Source organism: Halichoerus grypus, chromosome 5 (assembly GCF_964656455.1).
Source record: "Halichoerus grypus chromosome 5, mHalGry1.hap1.1, whole genome shotgun sequence".
Taxonomy (NCBI): Eukaryota; Metazoa; Chordata; class Mammalia; order Carnivora; family Phocidae; genus Halichoerus; species Halichoerus grypus.
This window is the reverse complement of record NC_135716.1, coordinates 112,310,499-112,326,737: the sequence shown is the minus strand read 5'-3', so window position 1 is coordinate 112,326,737 and position 16,239 is coordinate 112,310,499. Positions and strand designations below refer to the sequence as shown.

Below are 16,239 nucleotides of genomic sequence, written 5' to 3'. Positions count from 1 at the left end.
TCAGTCATTAAGCGTCTGCCTTCGGCTCGGGTCATGATCCCAGGGTCCTGGGATCGAGTCCCACATTGGGCTCCCTGCTCGGCGGGAGGCCTGCTTCTCCTTCTCCCACTCCCCCTGCTTGTGTTCCTGCTCTCGCTACCTCTCTCTCTCTGTCCAATAAATAAATAAAATCTTTACAAAAAAAAAGAGGACAGTGAAACATCCCACTGCTTGAGCAATTTTTATCCCTAAAATTCATTCCAATAAGAGATACTTCCAGAGATACCATAGTATCTGTGGCTTACAACAGTAACATACAAAGCTGGCAGGAAGAATGATCATGACCCTGCTATTATTCAAATAAACTAATGCTATTAGGCAAATGGTCACATTCCCACTTCAAGTTACTATTCCAATTCACTGAGAGGCAGAGGGAAAGCACAGACTCCAGTGGCCTGCCTCATGGAGAAATGATTCCAGAGTCAAAAGAAAATAAACATAAAAGGTGGGAGGAGTCACTCACAGAGCTGAAAACTGCCAGAAAACCGACCCCACTCAGTGCAGTTAGAACGCACATTTGCACGCAGCGCCTGGGAAGCTGGCCTATAGTCTAACCTGCATTTGTTTAACAAACCTAAGCAATGAACTTTCTTCACTGCACGTTTCTCCACTAAAAGCTACTCTCGTGAAACTGCTTTGATATTTGGTAAAACTTTCCTCTTGAACTTTTATGTAAAAGAACACTGAACTTTCAGGATAATTACACTAAGTTTAAATAAAAGGAACTACCTAATTTACAAGAGGAATTACTTAGAAAAATACCACCAAACTTAAAAGAAGCATGAATGAATTACTAGAAGTTATACTACTGCAATATTAATGCCCAATTACTGTCGGGCATAGAAAAAAAAGCAGGCTGCTGCCATCAGTTACCCACAGAACTATATCTCTGGAAATAGGTAAGAGTAACAGATGGAGTACGAGGTAGCGGTTGTTATTGTTAAACCACTTTCGCAGTACAAAATGCAGCCAGCTGTTGCCCGATTGTGATATACTTTGCAACCCAATTAATTTACTTATTTCCTCCCCTTGGACCCAATAAACAGGGAACTCTTTGGGCAATAAATTTAAAAAAAACACAAAACAATTTTTTTTTTTAAAGTAGGCTCCATGGAGCCCAATGCAGGGCTTGAACTCATGACCCTGTGATCAAGACCTCAGCTGAGATCAAGACCAGAGCTGAGACCAAGAGTTGGATGTTTAACCAACTGAGCCACCTAGGTGCTCCTGGGCAATCCATTTAAAGAAGGACTGTGGCTGGTACACTGTTTCAAATGGTTGAAAACCGGGGCACCTGGGTGGCTCAGTCGGTTGGGTGACTGCCTTTGGCTCAGGTCGTGATCTCAGGGTCCTGGGATCGAGCCCCGCATCGGGTTCCCTGCTCGGCGGGAGACCTGCTTCTCCCTCTCCCACTCCCCCTGCTTGTGTTCCCTCTCTCGCTGTGTCTGTCTCTGTCAAATAAATAAAAAATAAATAAAATAAAATAAAATGGTTGAAAACCAATCAGTCAAAGTAAAACAAACAGCAACAACAAAAGGTGTTGCTGAAGAACTAATGAACATCTACTATGTATGTTTCACACCCCTTTCGGGATGACTGGGAAATGAATTAAAATCTATTTGGCTTCTTCAAACAGTAGAGCTGAGTGTTACAGCTGAAGGGTCTTTGGAAGCCATCTGGTCTAAACCCTTCCTTTTCCAGATATAGAAAATGAAAGTCAAGGACAGAAGGAGAGATCTCCAAAGTCCCATAGCCAGTTAGCAGGGAAAGAGTTGTGCCCCAGGCTCCTGACTCTAAGCCACACCCTCCCCACTATACTCTCTTGCCTTTCCAAAGTGAGCATGCCCCTAGGAAAAGGGCAGATGCCACCACCAGATATGTCAGCAAGAATGGCACTGCTATTTTCACAAAGGTCACTCCACCAAAGAACAAAGTAGACAGCATCCATTCTATTAGGTACTGTGTGCTTATTCTATTAGCCCCTGCTGCCTGGCCTTGCCAAATCCAACAGTGCTTAGATCAGAAGGTCCATCCCAGGGCTAACCCCCAAGCCTAGACGTGGTAGCAGCTCCACCCAGCAGGTCTCCCAGCCAATGCTTACCAACTGGAGACAGGATGCTTGCTGGCTTTCATCAAGGCTCCAGTGCCGTGTTTCTCCTCTGCCCCTTGGGGTGGTGGAAGGAGGCCCAGAGACCTAGCCCCGAAATATCTAACCCCAGAGGCTAGGAATCCACTTTTACTCTCCCAGACCTCTCTTAGTTTGGCACCCTTAGACAATGTTTCTAGGTAGTCATAGGTTGTTTTTAGTGACAAATGTAGCTGCCCAGATAGCCTGAATGTGCCTTTGGTTCCACCCCCCCCCCCCAGATGTTGCCAGCTGCCTGATGTGTTCTTGCCCTGTGCCCTTCAGTCGTGATGCCCATCCCATCAGAGGCTCTCCACAGTCCACAGGGCCTCAGGTCCATTCCTAACACCCCCGTGGAGCCCAGTTCTGCTTCTCTATTGGTTTGGCTGACTTGGCCTACACTAGGTCTGGCTTTGCCTTGCCTGGCCACCTGAGGCCACATCTCCTAGGACGGCAACCTTCCTTTTCTCCTACAAGAAAGTGCAGACTGCTGAATGCTCCTATGTGTGTAGGAAGAGGCACCCTTGGCTTCAAGCAACAAATGTGACTGTGTACAATTCTGAAACCTGAATTATAAAAATGCATTTGGACAGTAGTTCTCAACCTTTCTTCTGCTCTGACCTAAGATGGATGGTATTCACAAACACAACACCCTCCCCCCCACAAAGGCATCTGCGATCTGGACACAGCCCTGGGACAGCTTGTACTCAGCACAAACACTGCTAGTAGATCATGAAAGATGGGCTGTGGGCTGTTCAATCCTGGCATGCGAGGAGGACCTCGGAGGCTTCCCTCCATACTTGAGGAAGATATTTGAATGGCAAGGGAGAGTGACATTGGGATAGGGACAACTTTGATCTAATATTTAAAAGAGGAAATCATTGGCAAACCTATCACTAATAACTCAGCCGTAAGGCAGAGCAGACCCAACTATATAAAAGGCTCCTTTGGCAAAAATCCTTTTCTAAAGTTACTAACTGGCCCTTTTTTTTTTTTTTTTTTTAATTTATTTGAGAGAGAATGAGAGAGAGAGAGCATGCGCACGCACGCATGCGTGAGGGGAACGGCAGAGGGAGAGGGAGAAGCAGACTCCCTTCTGAGTGAGGAGCCCAACTAAGGACTCGATCCCATGACCCTGAGGTCATGACCTGAGCTGAAGCCAGATGCTTAACCGACTGAGCCCCCCAGGCGCCCTAGCCCTTAATGTATCTTTTGAATACAACTGTACTTTGATTTATAGTATTGGAGCTACTGCTTCTTTTTCATTGTTTTAATACTGGAGCTTCTTAAAAGGAGCAGCCCTCAGGCCCCTATTCTCTGACGGAGCCTCCCAAAACGCACCTTTAGCTTCTACTTGCTGGTGGATCACAGCGAGGGGCTTGGTGAATGTCTTCTTATTCTGCATCATGGCCCAGATCATTGAGGCGTCCAGGGAGGTGCAGGCTTCATCCGGGGGCACACACTGCAGAGAGGCAGAGCAAAGCAGGGTCAGGGGTCACTCTGAAGAGCCTGCACCCGCTCGGCCTGCACAGTTGTCCTGCGCCCCTTATCAGACAGCTCACAGCTGTTTACCACAGAAAAACAGGAGATCTGGGTGTTTTCCAAAGAACCATAAATAATCTGGGAGATATAGTGGCAGACCCAGGATAGTCTCAGCTGCACTTGAAGATTCAAATATCACTGGATGGCTTATAAACACTGCTTTTCTTCCCCATCTTCCCACAAAACAACTAGAGGTTTTAGTGTTATTTAGTCTGAAAAGTAAAGAAACTATATGATGAGTGTTGGCCCTTCACCAAGCTGGCTTCACATAAATGGTTCCTGTTTGTGATTTGTGATTGTGGGAAACTTCATGTGCTGCCTTATGAAAGTGACAGATTTTACATTTGTTGTCCAAAAAGATAATCATGTTGTCCGGTTTGTTTGATTTTTTAAATCCTGGTATAGGCTCATTCAGAATGACGCTTTCCAGGGTCGTCTGCTACAGTGTTCCAAACTGGAGCCCTGGGGAATTGTACCCACTTGTGGGGACCATGAGAACAGTTGTTTCCAGTTATTTTCAGGCCCCAAACTTAGAATTAGCATGCCCAAGCTCGGTATACCTGTTTTTAAAAAGTATGATCACACTCCAGTACCTTTTTCTTTAAAAAATAACTTTAGTTCCTTGTCTACGCTCATCAATAGGTGAAACTCTAATGTAAATGACATCTACTTGCTTTTGTTGTTAAGAAATAGATCTATCCTTTAAAAAGCCTACAGCAAGCCATCCCCCAAAGCTAATAAATTTCAAATCACAAAAGAGCAAAGTCTTTTGGCTTTATTGTCATTGCTGCTCTGAGCAATGTATTATAAGAAGACAACTTCCTCTCCCTCAAAGCCCAGAGAAAGGCCTTTTCAACAAGCGTCTTGCACAGGGAAACAACAGATTGTCTGTAGAAAGGCCTCATTATTGAAAAGATTTGCATTTTAGGAAAAGCCTTCTTACTGTGCTATCAGTTCTTCAGTTAAGTAAGGGTCAACGATTGTACGTCCAACTCACAGCTCCATCCTGGATAAGATACTCAACTCCAGCCTTAGTTTCATCAGCTAAGGGCCAGGCTGGACTCAGCGATCTTTGAGAACTCCTCCTAGGAAGATTCTTTGGCTCTGTGTTATCATCTGAGAAGTCACTAGAACTGTGGAAATATTAACTACAAGCAGTAAACACAAAGACAGTGGTAACAGCTCATCTGAAGCCACTGCTCTATAAATGGCAGACTGTTGTCAAATCTACTGTCTCCTTTGTTCCTCTGCTCCCGAGGGAAGCCAGGTACTATTATTTCACTCTTCCAGATGAAGCCATGCAGATTCTGAGAGGTCAGGGGACTTGCTTCAAGTCTTGTTAGTAAGCAGCAGGCCTTCCTTCTCAGTCCTCATGCCCTTTCCAGTTTCTCGTGCCTTGGGTGTAAATAGGGACTTCACATCCCACGTCATCCACTGGGACTTAGAGCTCTCCATAGAATGTTACGGAGGGAAATATTAGGATTAATATTCACACACTAACATGCTACGGATGGTGCTAGGCCAGGCTCAGAGACAGATAACAACCAAGCCACCAAAAAAAAAAAAAACAACAAAAAAAACAAGCCGACAGTAAAGACCCCTAGTAACTACCAGGCCTCCCCTCCTAGATCTCTAGCTCCTAAAAGTCATCCTCTGGCTGCAGGGAGCAGCTGTATCTCACAGCCAAGCATTCAGCTTCCCCATGACTCTACCACAGTCCACTGGTGGTCCCTGGAAGGCGAATGTCCACAAGGTTAAGGCATCAATGTTTCCAAAAGCAACCTAAAGAACATAATCTGAATCATCTTATACATTCATGCTCCCAAATGATTATGATCAGATTTGCTACATTGTCATATGTAGTATAAAATTTTCTTTGGTGTTGTCAGAGGAATGGATGCCCAGGGGAATATAACAGTGTAAAGCATTCAGATCAGTGGTAATCTATCCAATAATGTAATTTTTCCTCCTCCTTCTGTACCTCTATCTTACAACTTATATATTAAGAGAGAATTCCACACATACATTTATTGATACTGCTCAATCATTAGTTTTAGACACTGACTGATATGTGACTACAAAAGTTTTATAAGTCAGCTGACACTGTATGAGATAATTACAGAAGAAGTGCCCATACGGAATTATAAAAAATCATGGCAGATCACAGAAACAAAACTATGGCAGAAGACACCTTTCTTGCACAAGGTCAACTAATGAGGTATCGTCATCAACCTTGCAGATTTCCCCTTACACGGCCATTCCAACAAGGTCAAAGTGTTCTGATTTCTGTTGTGGCAACAGAATGTACTGGGTTCAATATGGGGAGGGATATGAGGCAAACACGATGAACAAATATGAAGCTGAGAAAAATTAAAATATTTGTTAGTTTCCCTTAGAAGTCCTCCTGAGACAAGTCAACCTTATAATTCACACAGAGAAGGTCAAAAAACAATTGCAATACAAGTCTCAGCGGGACCTGGAAAAATTAATCCTCACACTGAACTTGTCCTTTCGGCTCTCTGTACTTTTGGCACCGCACACTATCTGAATTGCAAAGATAAAGCCAGACCTCTCCCTCAATGGAAAACAGTCTTGATTTATCATTTGTGAGATACTACTAAGTAGCATGCATGGAAAAAAAAAGTCATACTGTCAGGATTTATTCTCTAAGACTCCATAAAACTCACGGTTCCCTGCTAACACAGATTTTATTACTTCAATTGGGCAGTTCCCAAACCAAAAACCTCAACCTGCAATAACTCGTGATTAAACTTCTCCGGTAAGTCATTGCCTCACCTAAAAATGTCGAAATAACACAGAGATGGATGAAGGCCTGCTAACCTTAGGTAACTTCTGGGGGTCTTTTTCCTTCTTGGTACACAACGTGAGCTCACATTGTAGAAAGAGCAGTGAGGTGTTGAAAATGGACTTAAACACAAAGCTGAATCGCTTCTTGTCCATCTCAGCTTGTGGGATAGGAAAGTGAACCCTCTTGGGATTGTAAAATTTCACAGATTCGTCTTTAGGACAAATGTTTTCAATGATGGTGTAATCAGACATCCTATCAGGGTTTGAGTATGGAGAGATAAAGCACGTTTGGATGGCAAATCCCAATTCTTGGTCAGCCTTAGTAACAGATACCTACAAAAGAACAGAAAGAGCAATCAGATCCAAGTTGGCATCTCACTTTTACTTTAGGCACAAGGGTAACATGTCAACACAGGGCTTCTGATGAGGGACATTGCTTTATTTTCATAACATAACAGTCTTCTTTCTAATTACAAAAGTAATATATACTCATTGAAAAAAGATGTTTTCCATCTAAACTTGGTATGGATGATGACAGTGAATTATTTAGTTCAAATGCCAGTCTGGAAGATTCCAATACAAGATGAATTAAGTCTCTTCAACCTCCCATAAGTCCTCTGGGAGATAAAAATAAAAGCATAGCATGCACCTAAAGTGGATTTCCAAAATAAACAAAGCACCAACAGGCAAAGCACCTAATGTCATAATACTGTGTCATGTCTCAATAGTGTACACCTGTAAAGCAAGCTATTTTTCAAAGCTGCTCGAAAAATAAAGTACAGAGGCAGAATCTATTTAACCTAGGCAGAGAGGACTGAACTTCTAAACTGCCACAAGTCATAATGAGCCTAAAACCTTGCAGTAAAACTGCAGATTCATCTCAAGTCCTGCTTCATAGCAAGCATGCAGAGCTGGCCTACGGGCTTTGGTGTCCGGGACCGTGCAATCTGGTGGCGATCACAAGCCTGGCAAAGTGTCCTAGCTGCTCACAGGTCCAAACCAGACCTTGCCAAGTACTCTCCCTTCACTCTTTAAGCCCAAGGGTATTTTAAGGGAAATCTAATCTGGAAATGTTTCCAACTCATTATACTTCCCTCTTACAAAACATTTGTATGGGCTCTGTCCAAACCTTGCTAAGGTTCTTTTCTTTAGAAACAGGAAGTGGTGTTTGGCCAACTATAAACAGAATTCAAACCTCAACTCTCCTGAACTCAGCTAAAATTCCCAGACCAGAGTGGATTCTCCATTTGGTGACACATGGATCGCTGCATGAACTGCCTTTCCCCTCATGCCTCATTCTCTGCCTAAACTTAGGATCAAAATAAACTTAAACACTTTAGAAATAAAGTTAGTCCTTAACCATAAGCCAATAGCCCCAGAAGCCTTTCAAAAGGCGTGGAGATATAAACACACTTTCCATCCTGAGAACCCCGGGGAAACCCCTGACACCGCATGGGGCTCTGAGGACACAGCACTATTTTGAAAGATCCCTCCGTGGTAACTCCAAGACACTCAGCAATGAAGGTGATTGTCATTATGTCACTGTAGTGCTTTAAAGTTCAATCCCTCTGATGGTGAGATAAATAGTTTCATCTCCATTTTGGAGGAAAAAATGAACATACAGGAGAGACGACTTGTTCAAAATCCTACCTGGGAAGCACTGGATAAAACCAAGCTTTAAACCCAGGTCTTCCAACTTCAAGCCCATTTTCTCTTTACTATTTCACTGTAGCCACAGGGTTGATTCAACCAAACCCACGATGTGGCCTTGGGAGAACACCTGGTGGGAAATCTTTCTAGGAAGTAGTGTTTGGGAGTCTGCAAATATTCACACATCATTATTTTGCCAATATTTCTGAAAAATAAGATATTTTATCTGGGAAAGATGGCAAATTACATATATCCTATTACTAAAAAGTACCCTTTAACATGACCTCAGAACCCACAATGCAAACATGTAGACAGAAGAAGAAATGTAAATCTTTTCTCGAATCTCAAAAAAAGCATGTAATAGTAGAAACTCTAAGGTATCCCAAAAAGTTGTTTTAGAGGAAAAAATATTATCAGCAAATCCTTTAGTCTAAAATGCCCTGGGCGGGGAGGGTGGGCACAGTCAGTTAAGTGGCTGCCTCTTGGTTTCGGTTCAGGTCGTGAGATCAAACCTTGCATCGGACTCTGCACTGAGCGTGGAGTCTGCTTGGATTCTCTTCCCTCTTTCTCTGCCCCTCCCGCACTCAGATAAATAAATAAATCTTGTAAAAAAATAAAATGGCCTGGAAATGAGTAGTAGAAGGACTACAGGTCTCAGAGGGAGACAAGCCTCAGGAAATTATGTGGCTCATGCCCTGTGAACTCTGAGCCTCAGTTTCCTCCCATACAGAAGAAGGGCACCAATACCAACTAGAAACAATTACTGTGAGGATCTGTAAAGTCACAATTACACGCAAACAACATAGTTCCCAGCTAGTCAATACATGACAGCTGTAATTAGCAGTTACTATTCTAGATTTAAATTTGGGGGTTATAAACAGTTCTTTTTAATGCCCCAAGACAAATGAACTAAGAGAAAAGCTGCCATGATGTGACCAACTATCACCCAGAGATGACCAAAGACGAGGTGGCAAAATCAATAATGTCTTGGATTAAAGGAAAGGATATGGTCTAGAAGGAACAGGATTCTGGGGGTGTGATAAGGATGGCTGGGAGAAGAAACTTGGAAATAGTTCTCTAGACCAAACCAATGATTCAGTGAGTTTTACTTACCTTAAATAAAAAAATTTTCTTACCAGCATTGGAGTCCAAACAGAAACAAAGATTAGGTGTGGCTGCTATTTTATTTTGCAAAATATTTACAGATTCTCTATTTTAGGTGGTTTTAAACAACTTTAAAATAAAGCTGTTTAAAACATATACCACCCTCTTCAAACTCTCAGTACACCTGATATTTAAAATGGTAGCAAATAGGGGCGCCTGGGTGGCTCAGTCATTAAGCGTCTGCCTTCCGCTCAGGTCATGGTCCCAGGGTCCTGGGATCGAGCCCCGCATCATCGGGCTCTCTGCTCGGTGGGAAGCCCGCTTCTCCCTCTCCCACTCCCCCTGCTTGTGTTCCCTCTCTCGCTGTGTCTCTCTGTCAAATAAATAAAATCTTTATAAATAAATAAATAAATAAATAAATAAATAAATAAAATGGTAGCAAATAGATTCAGTCCATTTCTTTTTCATCATTTCACAATGTCTTTGACTAAATTTAACTATGAAAAATACAGATGATATATGAAAAGATATAAATGTGAAAATAAGGGAAAAAAGAATTTCAAGTAAGCAGCACTGGGTGGGTGGACTGGGAAGAAAAACCAAAACTCCCAGGGTAGGATACAGGAGGAAGACTGGCCAGTGATTAGCATAGAGCAGCAAAGCCATAAATTAGCAGAGCCAGGTACACATTTGGAAAAGAACAAACTGCAGTTAAGCGGGGCCCCTAAAACCCAGGGCATGACAGAGAGTCACTGCCCAAATGCACACAGGTGGATTGTGCAGCCAGAAATGAAAGAAGAAAATAATGCTCTTGGATAAGAAGAGATCTATAAATTAGGAACAGCATGTAGAAAGCAGTATATTTTCCCCAGTGGAGAAAGAAGGTATACCCAAAGAAAGAGAAGACCTCTCAAAACAGGGAATCAAAAAAGAGGAGAGATCCAGGAAAATGTCTAGAGCCAGTGGGCTCTATCCCAGAATCTGAACAAATGTGAGAGTTATTTATCTTTCTGAAATAGAAATATGTGCTCTGAAGTCACTTTCAACGTATGGAAGTATCCCATTTCAACCCCGTAAGCTTCTCACTCCTTGCACAGTAAAGTAGAACACCAGCTTGCAGTTTAGCCCCAAAACTAGCTCAGGAGAGGATGATGTTCCTGTAAGACCAGCAGATATCCTAGAATCTAATCTAAACCTGGATAATGCACTGCTAAGTGGTCACATTTTCTCCTCTTTAAATGGCACTTTGAGGATAAATGATAGCATCGAGTGGGCTCTTGAGCCAGACAACCTGAGTATGGACCCTACTCTGAACTCCACTAGTTACTGTCTGACCTTAGACAAGTTTGTGCCTCAATTTCCTCACCCCTAAAATGGGGATATCAATAGTCTTGTCTCATCGGACTGCTTTGAAGAGTAAATTACTACAATAATTATAACCAAGTTTGGCACAAAATAAATCTGCAACAAATATTAGCTGTTATTACCTCATTCTTACTACCACTACCTAATATTTTTATAGTTATTCGACAGACTTAGGCTATGCATAATCATTACCATTACATATATGGAACAGCTTAACACATTTATAGATACATTTAGATAATGATCTAAAAAAACCTTAATTTTCATGAGATAGGGTAGCATGCAGCATTTCACTAAAGTGTGTTCTACTACTGAACCCCTGTTCCAAAAATGCTAATGACAAGCAAGAACGGGGCTTTATTAGTAGAATTCACACCACTGATTTATTTTATTTTATTTTATTTATTTGACACAGAGAGAGAGAGAGAGCACAAGTTGGGGGAGCTACAGGCAGAGGGAGAGAGAGAAGCAGGCTCCCCGCTGAGCAGGGAGCTTGACGCAGGGCTCTATCCCAGGACCCTGTGATCATGACCCAAGCCAAAGGCAGACGCTTAACCAACTGAGCCACCCGGGTGCCCCATCACACCACCAGTTTTTAAAAAAGCATTCATCTGTAAAACGCTCTCCCCATGTAGCAAATCCTGCAATGTCTTACTTTGGTCAGAAATCAACCTGGATGCATTTTCTGAGCAAGCCCTCACGGAGAGCTGGTTAAGGGCCGCAGGGAAGAACATGATGAGGTCTTCTGGGGCAGGCACCTTGGCTCTGCCCCAGGAGCTACGACAATTCCGCCCTAACCTAAAAGCCCAAGGCTAATGTCCAGGTCTCATACCTCAACATAAATGTGTCCATTCTCTGCCACGGAGAAGACCCCCTGAGAGGGCACGAGAAAGAGGTCAGTGTTGTACAGCTCCATGTTGAAAGTGATGTTTCTGTTGGGTGGGTCCTGGAAGCTATTGGGATTCCCCACCTGCCGCAGGCTGCAATTAAACTGGGGAAAACAAACAGACAAACAAAACAGAGATAAATCCCAGCCAAATGAAGGATGAAGACCCTGGAACTTTGTAAGCTTTGGTCTTTAACATCCATTTCCCCCTCCCCGCCCCACCCAATAGTCCCTAACTAAAGCCAACCAAAGAGACAACATTCTCACAAACTACCTGCTGCAAACGAACACATACCACCACAATTTCAGGTCGGCTGAAGAAGGAGGTATCGCCTTCGTCCATATCTCCTGGAAATCCATTATCGCCTGACTCCAGATCTTCGTAACCATCTGGCCAGCCACTACTATCTCCAGGTGACGGAACCTGTATCACAATCTAAAGGGCAAAGAAAGCACGGTATGGTTACAACACCAAATCACAGGATTTGGTTCTACCTCACACAGACACCCATGTAATAATTCAGATGCAAACCGAAAATCTGAACTTAAAAAAACCCCAAAACTCCAAGTTTTCTTAGGATTTTACCTTCAAAGAGATTATAAAAATAAAGAGAAACCCAACACACGTTCAAATTAAGACTTGAACTAAAATATGCATTTTTCCTTGTGAAAAAGTAAGACTTGTTTCAAACAGTGGGAAAAAACCAGGCACTGAAACAGGGCTGAACGGGGTTGTCAGTAGGCCAGTCTACACTGGAGGGGAGGGGGGGCTTCTCTTTACATCAAAAATTCTAACAAATCCTAAGAGCAGGCTAATTCGAAGAGCTTTTCTTATTTGTACCCATCAAGATTTGTATAAAGTGTGAGTTGGAAACTAAGTACCTAATGTTTACTATCGAGCTAGTCTCCTCATCTTTTCTCTGTACTCCTCTATCTTTTCCTCATTTCCTCCCCCATACCTTTGTGTACGGTGTACAGATGCAGGAAAGAATCGTGTTTTTATCTACGACAATCTATCTTAATGTTAGTTGAAATGACTATTCCTAGGTTAGTTCTAGGTAACATGTAAAATCCACCTGAGGACCATGACTCCATAAATAAAATCTTAATTTCTTTGCATTTATAGAATAGTCACATTTTTTGTTTGGTTTTATTTCATGGGCTTAGATTTTTGAATATGGTGCAAAACAAAAATATGTAATAAGTCAGAAAATTGCTACAGTTATAATTGGAACAGCTACAATATTCACTGAAGGGAACAGCATGGGAAAAGAATATAGGAAAACCACTTCTCCATTCTTTACCAGTTCCGCAGAAAGAAGTATTGATGGAATTGAAGCCAAGTACCCAGGACATTGCTTACCCTACGTATCATCATCACAGTACACACACACACACACACACACACACACACACACACACACACACACACACACACCCATGAGAAGAAAGGGATTTTAAAGGCTTAAGATACACCTTTCTCTTCTGAGGCATATTTTTTTGTTTGTGTGTGTGTTTGTTTTACTTAACAGATTACCATAGCCTCTTATTGGTGTTAATTTAGTCATAAACTTAAAATTCCAAAATCAAGTATATCAGTAATATATGCCATTCATTATACCTGGAAAAACTGGATAATGTAAGAAAATTTAGTGTTGGAATTGGCAGGAGGGTGTTCATCATAGAGGTCAAAGGTTAATAAATTATTCCAGTAACAAAGGGAGATTAGCTGGGCCAGCCTGGTGTCAGGGAAAGATTAGTGGATGAGAGGTCAGGAAGCTGGATTCAGTCCTGGCTCTGCCGTTAACTAGTTCCTCAAATCTAAGCAAGACTCTTAATTCCCGGGAGTTCAATTTCCTCACCTGTGAAATGAGGAAGTTGAATGAGATCATCTGAAGGTTCTTTCCAGCTCAAACACTCTAAGTCTGAAGAATAATAAACTTGGGTCCATAGGAGAGTCAGAGCCCACGTGAGCCACCCTGACAGAGCACCTGATCTCCAGTCTTTCTTCTGGATGGGTCAAGTGTATCTACTGAAGGGCAGTGGGACGGACATGAATGACAGTCCCACCCACCCTGTCCCATGCCAAAGCTGAACTCGGGGATTTATGAGCCTTATTTTTTACCATCAAAAGTATAACCTGAACTGCAAAATTAACACTATAAAGTACTTGTGAAATTTCATGTTTCAAATTATTTTAATATTCACTGCCTAGTGTGTATTTCTGCAAGAACTGGCTTAATCTGAAGAAAAAAGATTTAGATGAATGAGCTGACAAGAAGGATTTCTGAAAAGTGTAGGTTAGCTATTGCAGTGGGTTATCATTGGGGGAATCTATGTAATCTCGCTTTGGGTAACGTCAAAAGTAGCAAATCTCCTGATTTGCTTCAAGGTAGGATCTTTCTCAGAGGTGGAGAGAGACTTAATAATAATTTCTTGAGAGCCGTTTTCGGATTTCTCTTGGTTCTTTTGTTCATGAGGAAAGGAGAAGTCCTCCCATCTCTGGACAAAACTCAAATGAGGCCACAGAGACCACGTAGCTGGTTAGCTCAGTTGTGTAGACTCAGGGTCAAAGTACATCCCATTTTGTTGAGAACTGACGCTTGGCTTTGTTTAGGCCTGGAGTACATGCCCCTGCTCATGGTCATAGAAACTTTAAGGCTAATTTTAAGGTAACACACGGCAAGGCTATGGCAAAGGGCCAAGCTTTGTTTTGGAGAACACTCACGGAATTATAGTAAACCACACCATCTGGGGCTGACCGCCGGTGACGAGTACCACAGCCATTCAGGGGAGACTCCAAAATGAAGTGGGTGCCATTCATCTTGGCCTTGCAGGTAGGATCCAACAGGGTGAGCTCCATCCCTGAGTAGCTGTTGGCCTGAAACAACAACCACCAAAGACGTAAAGGGGGGGCCCACAGGCAGGTCTGCAGCACACGGGGAGCACGTTTTGCCCGGTCCTCCCATACAGTATCGGTTGCTGGAGGCCTGCGTTTCCCCTCCCTGCTCGCCTCCTCCCAACCTACCTAGGATTGTGTTTGTTGGCCTTGGAAATTCAATACCAAAATATTGACACATGAGGATCTGGACCCCCCTCAACTGAGAACAACAGGACCTGAGTGAGACTCCCAGCCAAGGGGAAGTGAGTCCATCCAACTGAGAAAACAGTGTCAAGTCCCCAGAGTTCAAAAGTGAAAGAACGAGAAGGAAATAACTAACACACACTGGCGCAAGAGGGGAAAGGAGGTGGCTTTCTCTTCTCTAAGAAATTGCACTGACCTGAAAAGAATCTTTTTCTACAGCCACGATCATCTTCTCATCATCACATCTGACTGACAGGGCAACCTCCATGTTCCCTTGCACCTCCTCGGGCTCTGTGGGATCAGGAAACAGTTGTATGCTGGGGATGACCGGGGCCTTTGGCCGGGGGATCCCATCTTCTCCTCCTTCCTTCTGGCCTCTCCTGGAGATGTCAGGGAAAGGAAAGGGGAAACCTCCATTTCGGCCTCCGCCTCCTCGGATGGGTGGGTTCTCCAGGGCAGGCAGGGGGACAGGGTCCAGCAAGATCCGTAGCTCAGGAGGGATGGTATGGACTTCCTCATCTCTCATTTCCTCTGGTGGTGACAGAAGGCGGCGAAACATCATCAGTGTTTGATGCCCGGCCACAATCATCATCATCATTAGAAGGAGGAACAAGGGGAACTAGCAACTAGCACAGAATGGGCATGTGTAAAATGACTCTTCACAAGCAATGTGTAAAAGAGATGGGGATCTGGAAGCCTGAATTCTAGTCCTGATGTTCTTTCTAACTGACTGAGTGGCTTGGGGCCAATGGCTTATTTCTCTGTGTCTTGGTTTTCTAATTTTTAAAATTGAGGTTGGATTAGATCAATAGTTCTCTACTTTGGCTGCACATTAAAATCACTTGGGGAACTGAAAAAAATTCCCTATACCCAGGCTGTACCCCAGGTCAAATAAAAATCAGACTCTCTGGAGTGGGACCTAATCATTAATATGTTTAAAGCTCTCTGTATGGTTCCAATGTACACCCAAGGTTGAGAACCACTGGACTAGGTAACTTCTAAGGCTCTACAAGCTATACAAATCTATGATTTGAATAAGAACATTATTGTCCCAATATATTATTGGGCCACTGAAATACCTCCCTTGAATCTAGAGATTCTTTAGCATAATTTCTCTAAGGAATTCTTGAAACAATATTGGCATTTTAAAATTATTCGCTATCTCCTTTCTGCCTACTAAATTCCAACAGCTATCTAGGCATCCTGGCCTTTTAGAACCTAGTCCTGAAAAGAGAAAGCTGCTTAGGCACACTTATTCCTTCAAAGGGAGAGACATATCTGCATATAATTAATGCTCAGTGTTCTGTCCTATTTTCAACAATTTAGGGAAGAAAACTTTTCCCAGTGTTGTCCATATCCAGTCTCAAAGCCAATGCTTGAGGTCAGTCTACCTCAGTGGGAGCAGGAAGTGAAGATAACCAGAGGACATGAACTCTCCTTCAATACTATCTTTTGGAAAAAGATGGCACAGCCATATGGATCCAAAAGAAATCAGAGCTTTGGAAGGTTTTTAATTTGTACGTTGATAGAAACCTTCACAACAACTCTTTGAGGTAGGGCCTATTTTTTCTCCCATATTACTGAGGAGGAACCTGAGGCTCAGAGGTTAAGCAACTTCCCCCTGAAACGGTGAAT

The 16,239-nt window shown here is 42.9% G+C and overlaps 1 protein-coding gene across 8 annotated transcripts in view; it reads right to left on the bottom strand.

Moving 5' to 3' along the window:
* The window catches only part of TGFBR3 (transforming growth factor beta receptor 3), a 197,995-nt gene that overhangs the window by 24,310 nt on the left and 157,446 nt on the right, over positions 1–16,239 (bottom strand). For all 8 annotated transcript variants that reach the window (XM_078072769.1, XM_078072770.1, XM_078072771.1 and 5 more), the window contains 6 exons: positions 14,801–15,135; positions 14,248–14,400; positions 11,815–11,955; positions 11,466–11,624; positions 6,548–6,847; positions 3,506–3,626 (listed from right to left, as the gene is read on the bottom strand). In XM_078072769.1, coding sequence (XP_077928895.1) covers positions 3,506–3,626; positions 6,548–6,847; positions 11,466–11,624; positions 11,815–11,955; positions 14,248–14,400; positions 14,801–15,135 — 1,209 coding nt within the window. The remainder of the gene's footprint in view (positions 1–3,505; positions 3,627–6,547; positions 6,848–11,465; positions 11,625–11,814; positions 11,956–14,247; positions 14,401–14,800; positions 15,136–16,239) is intronic.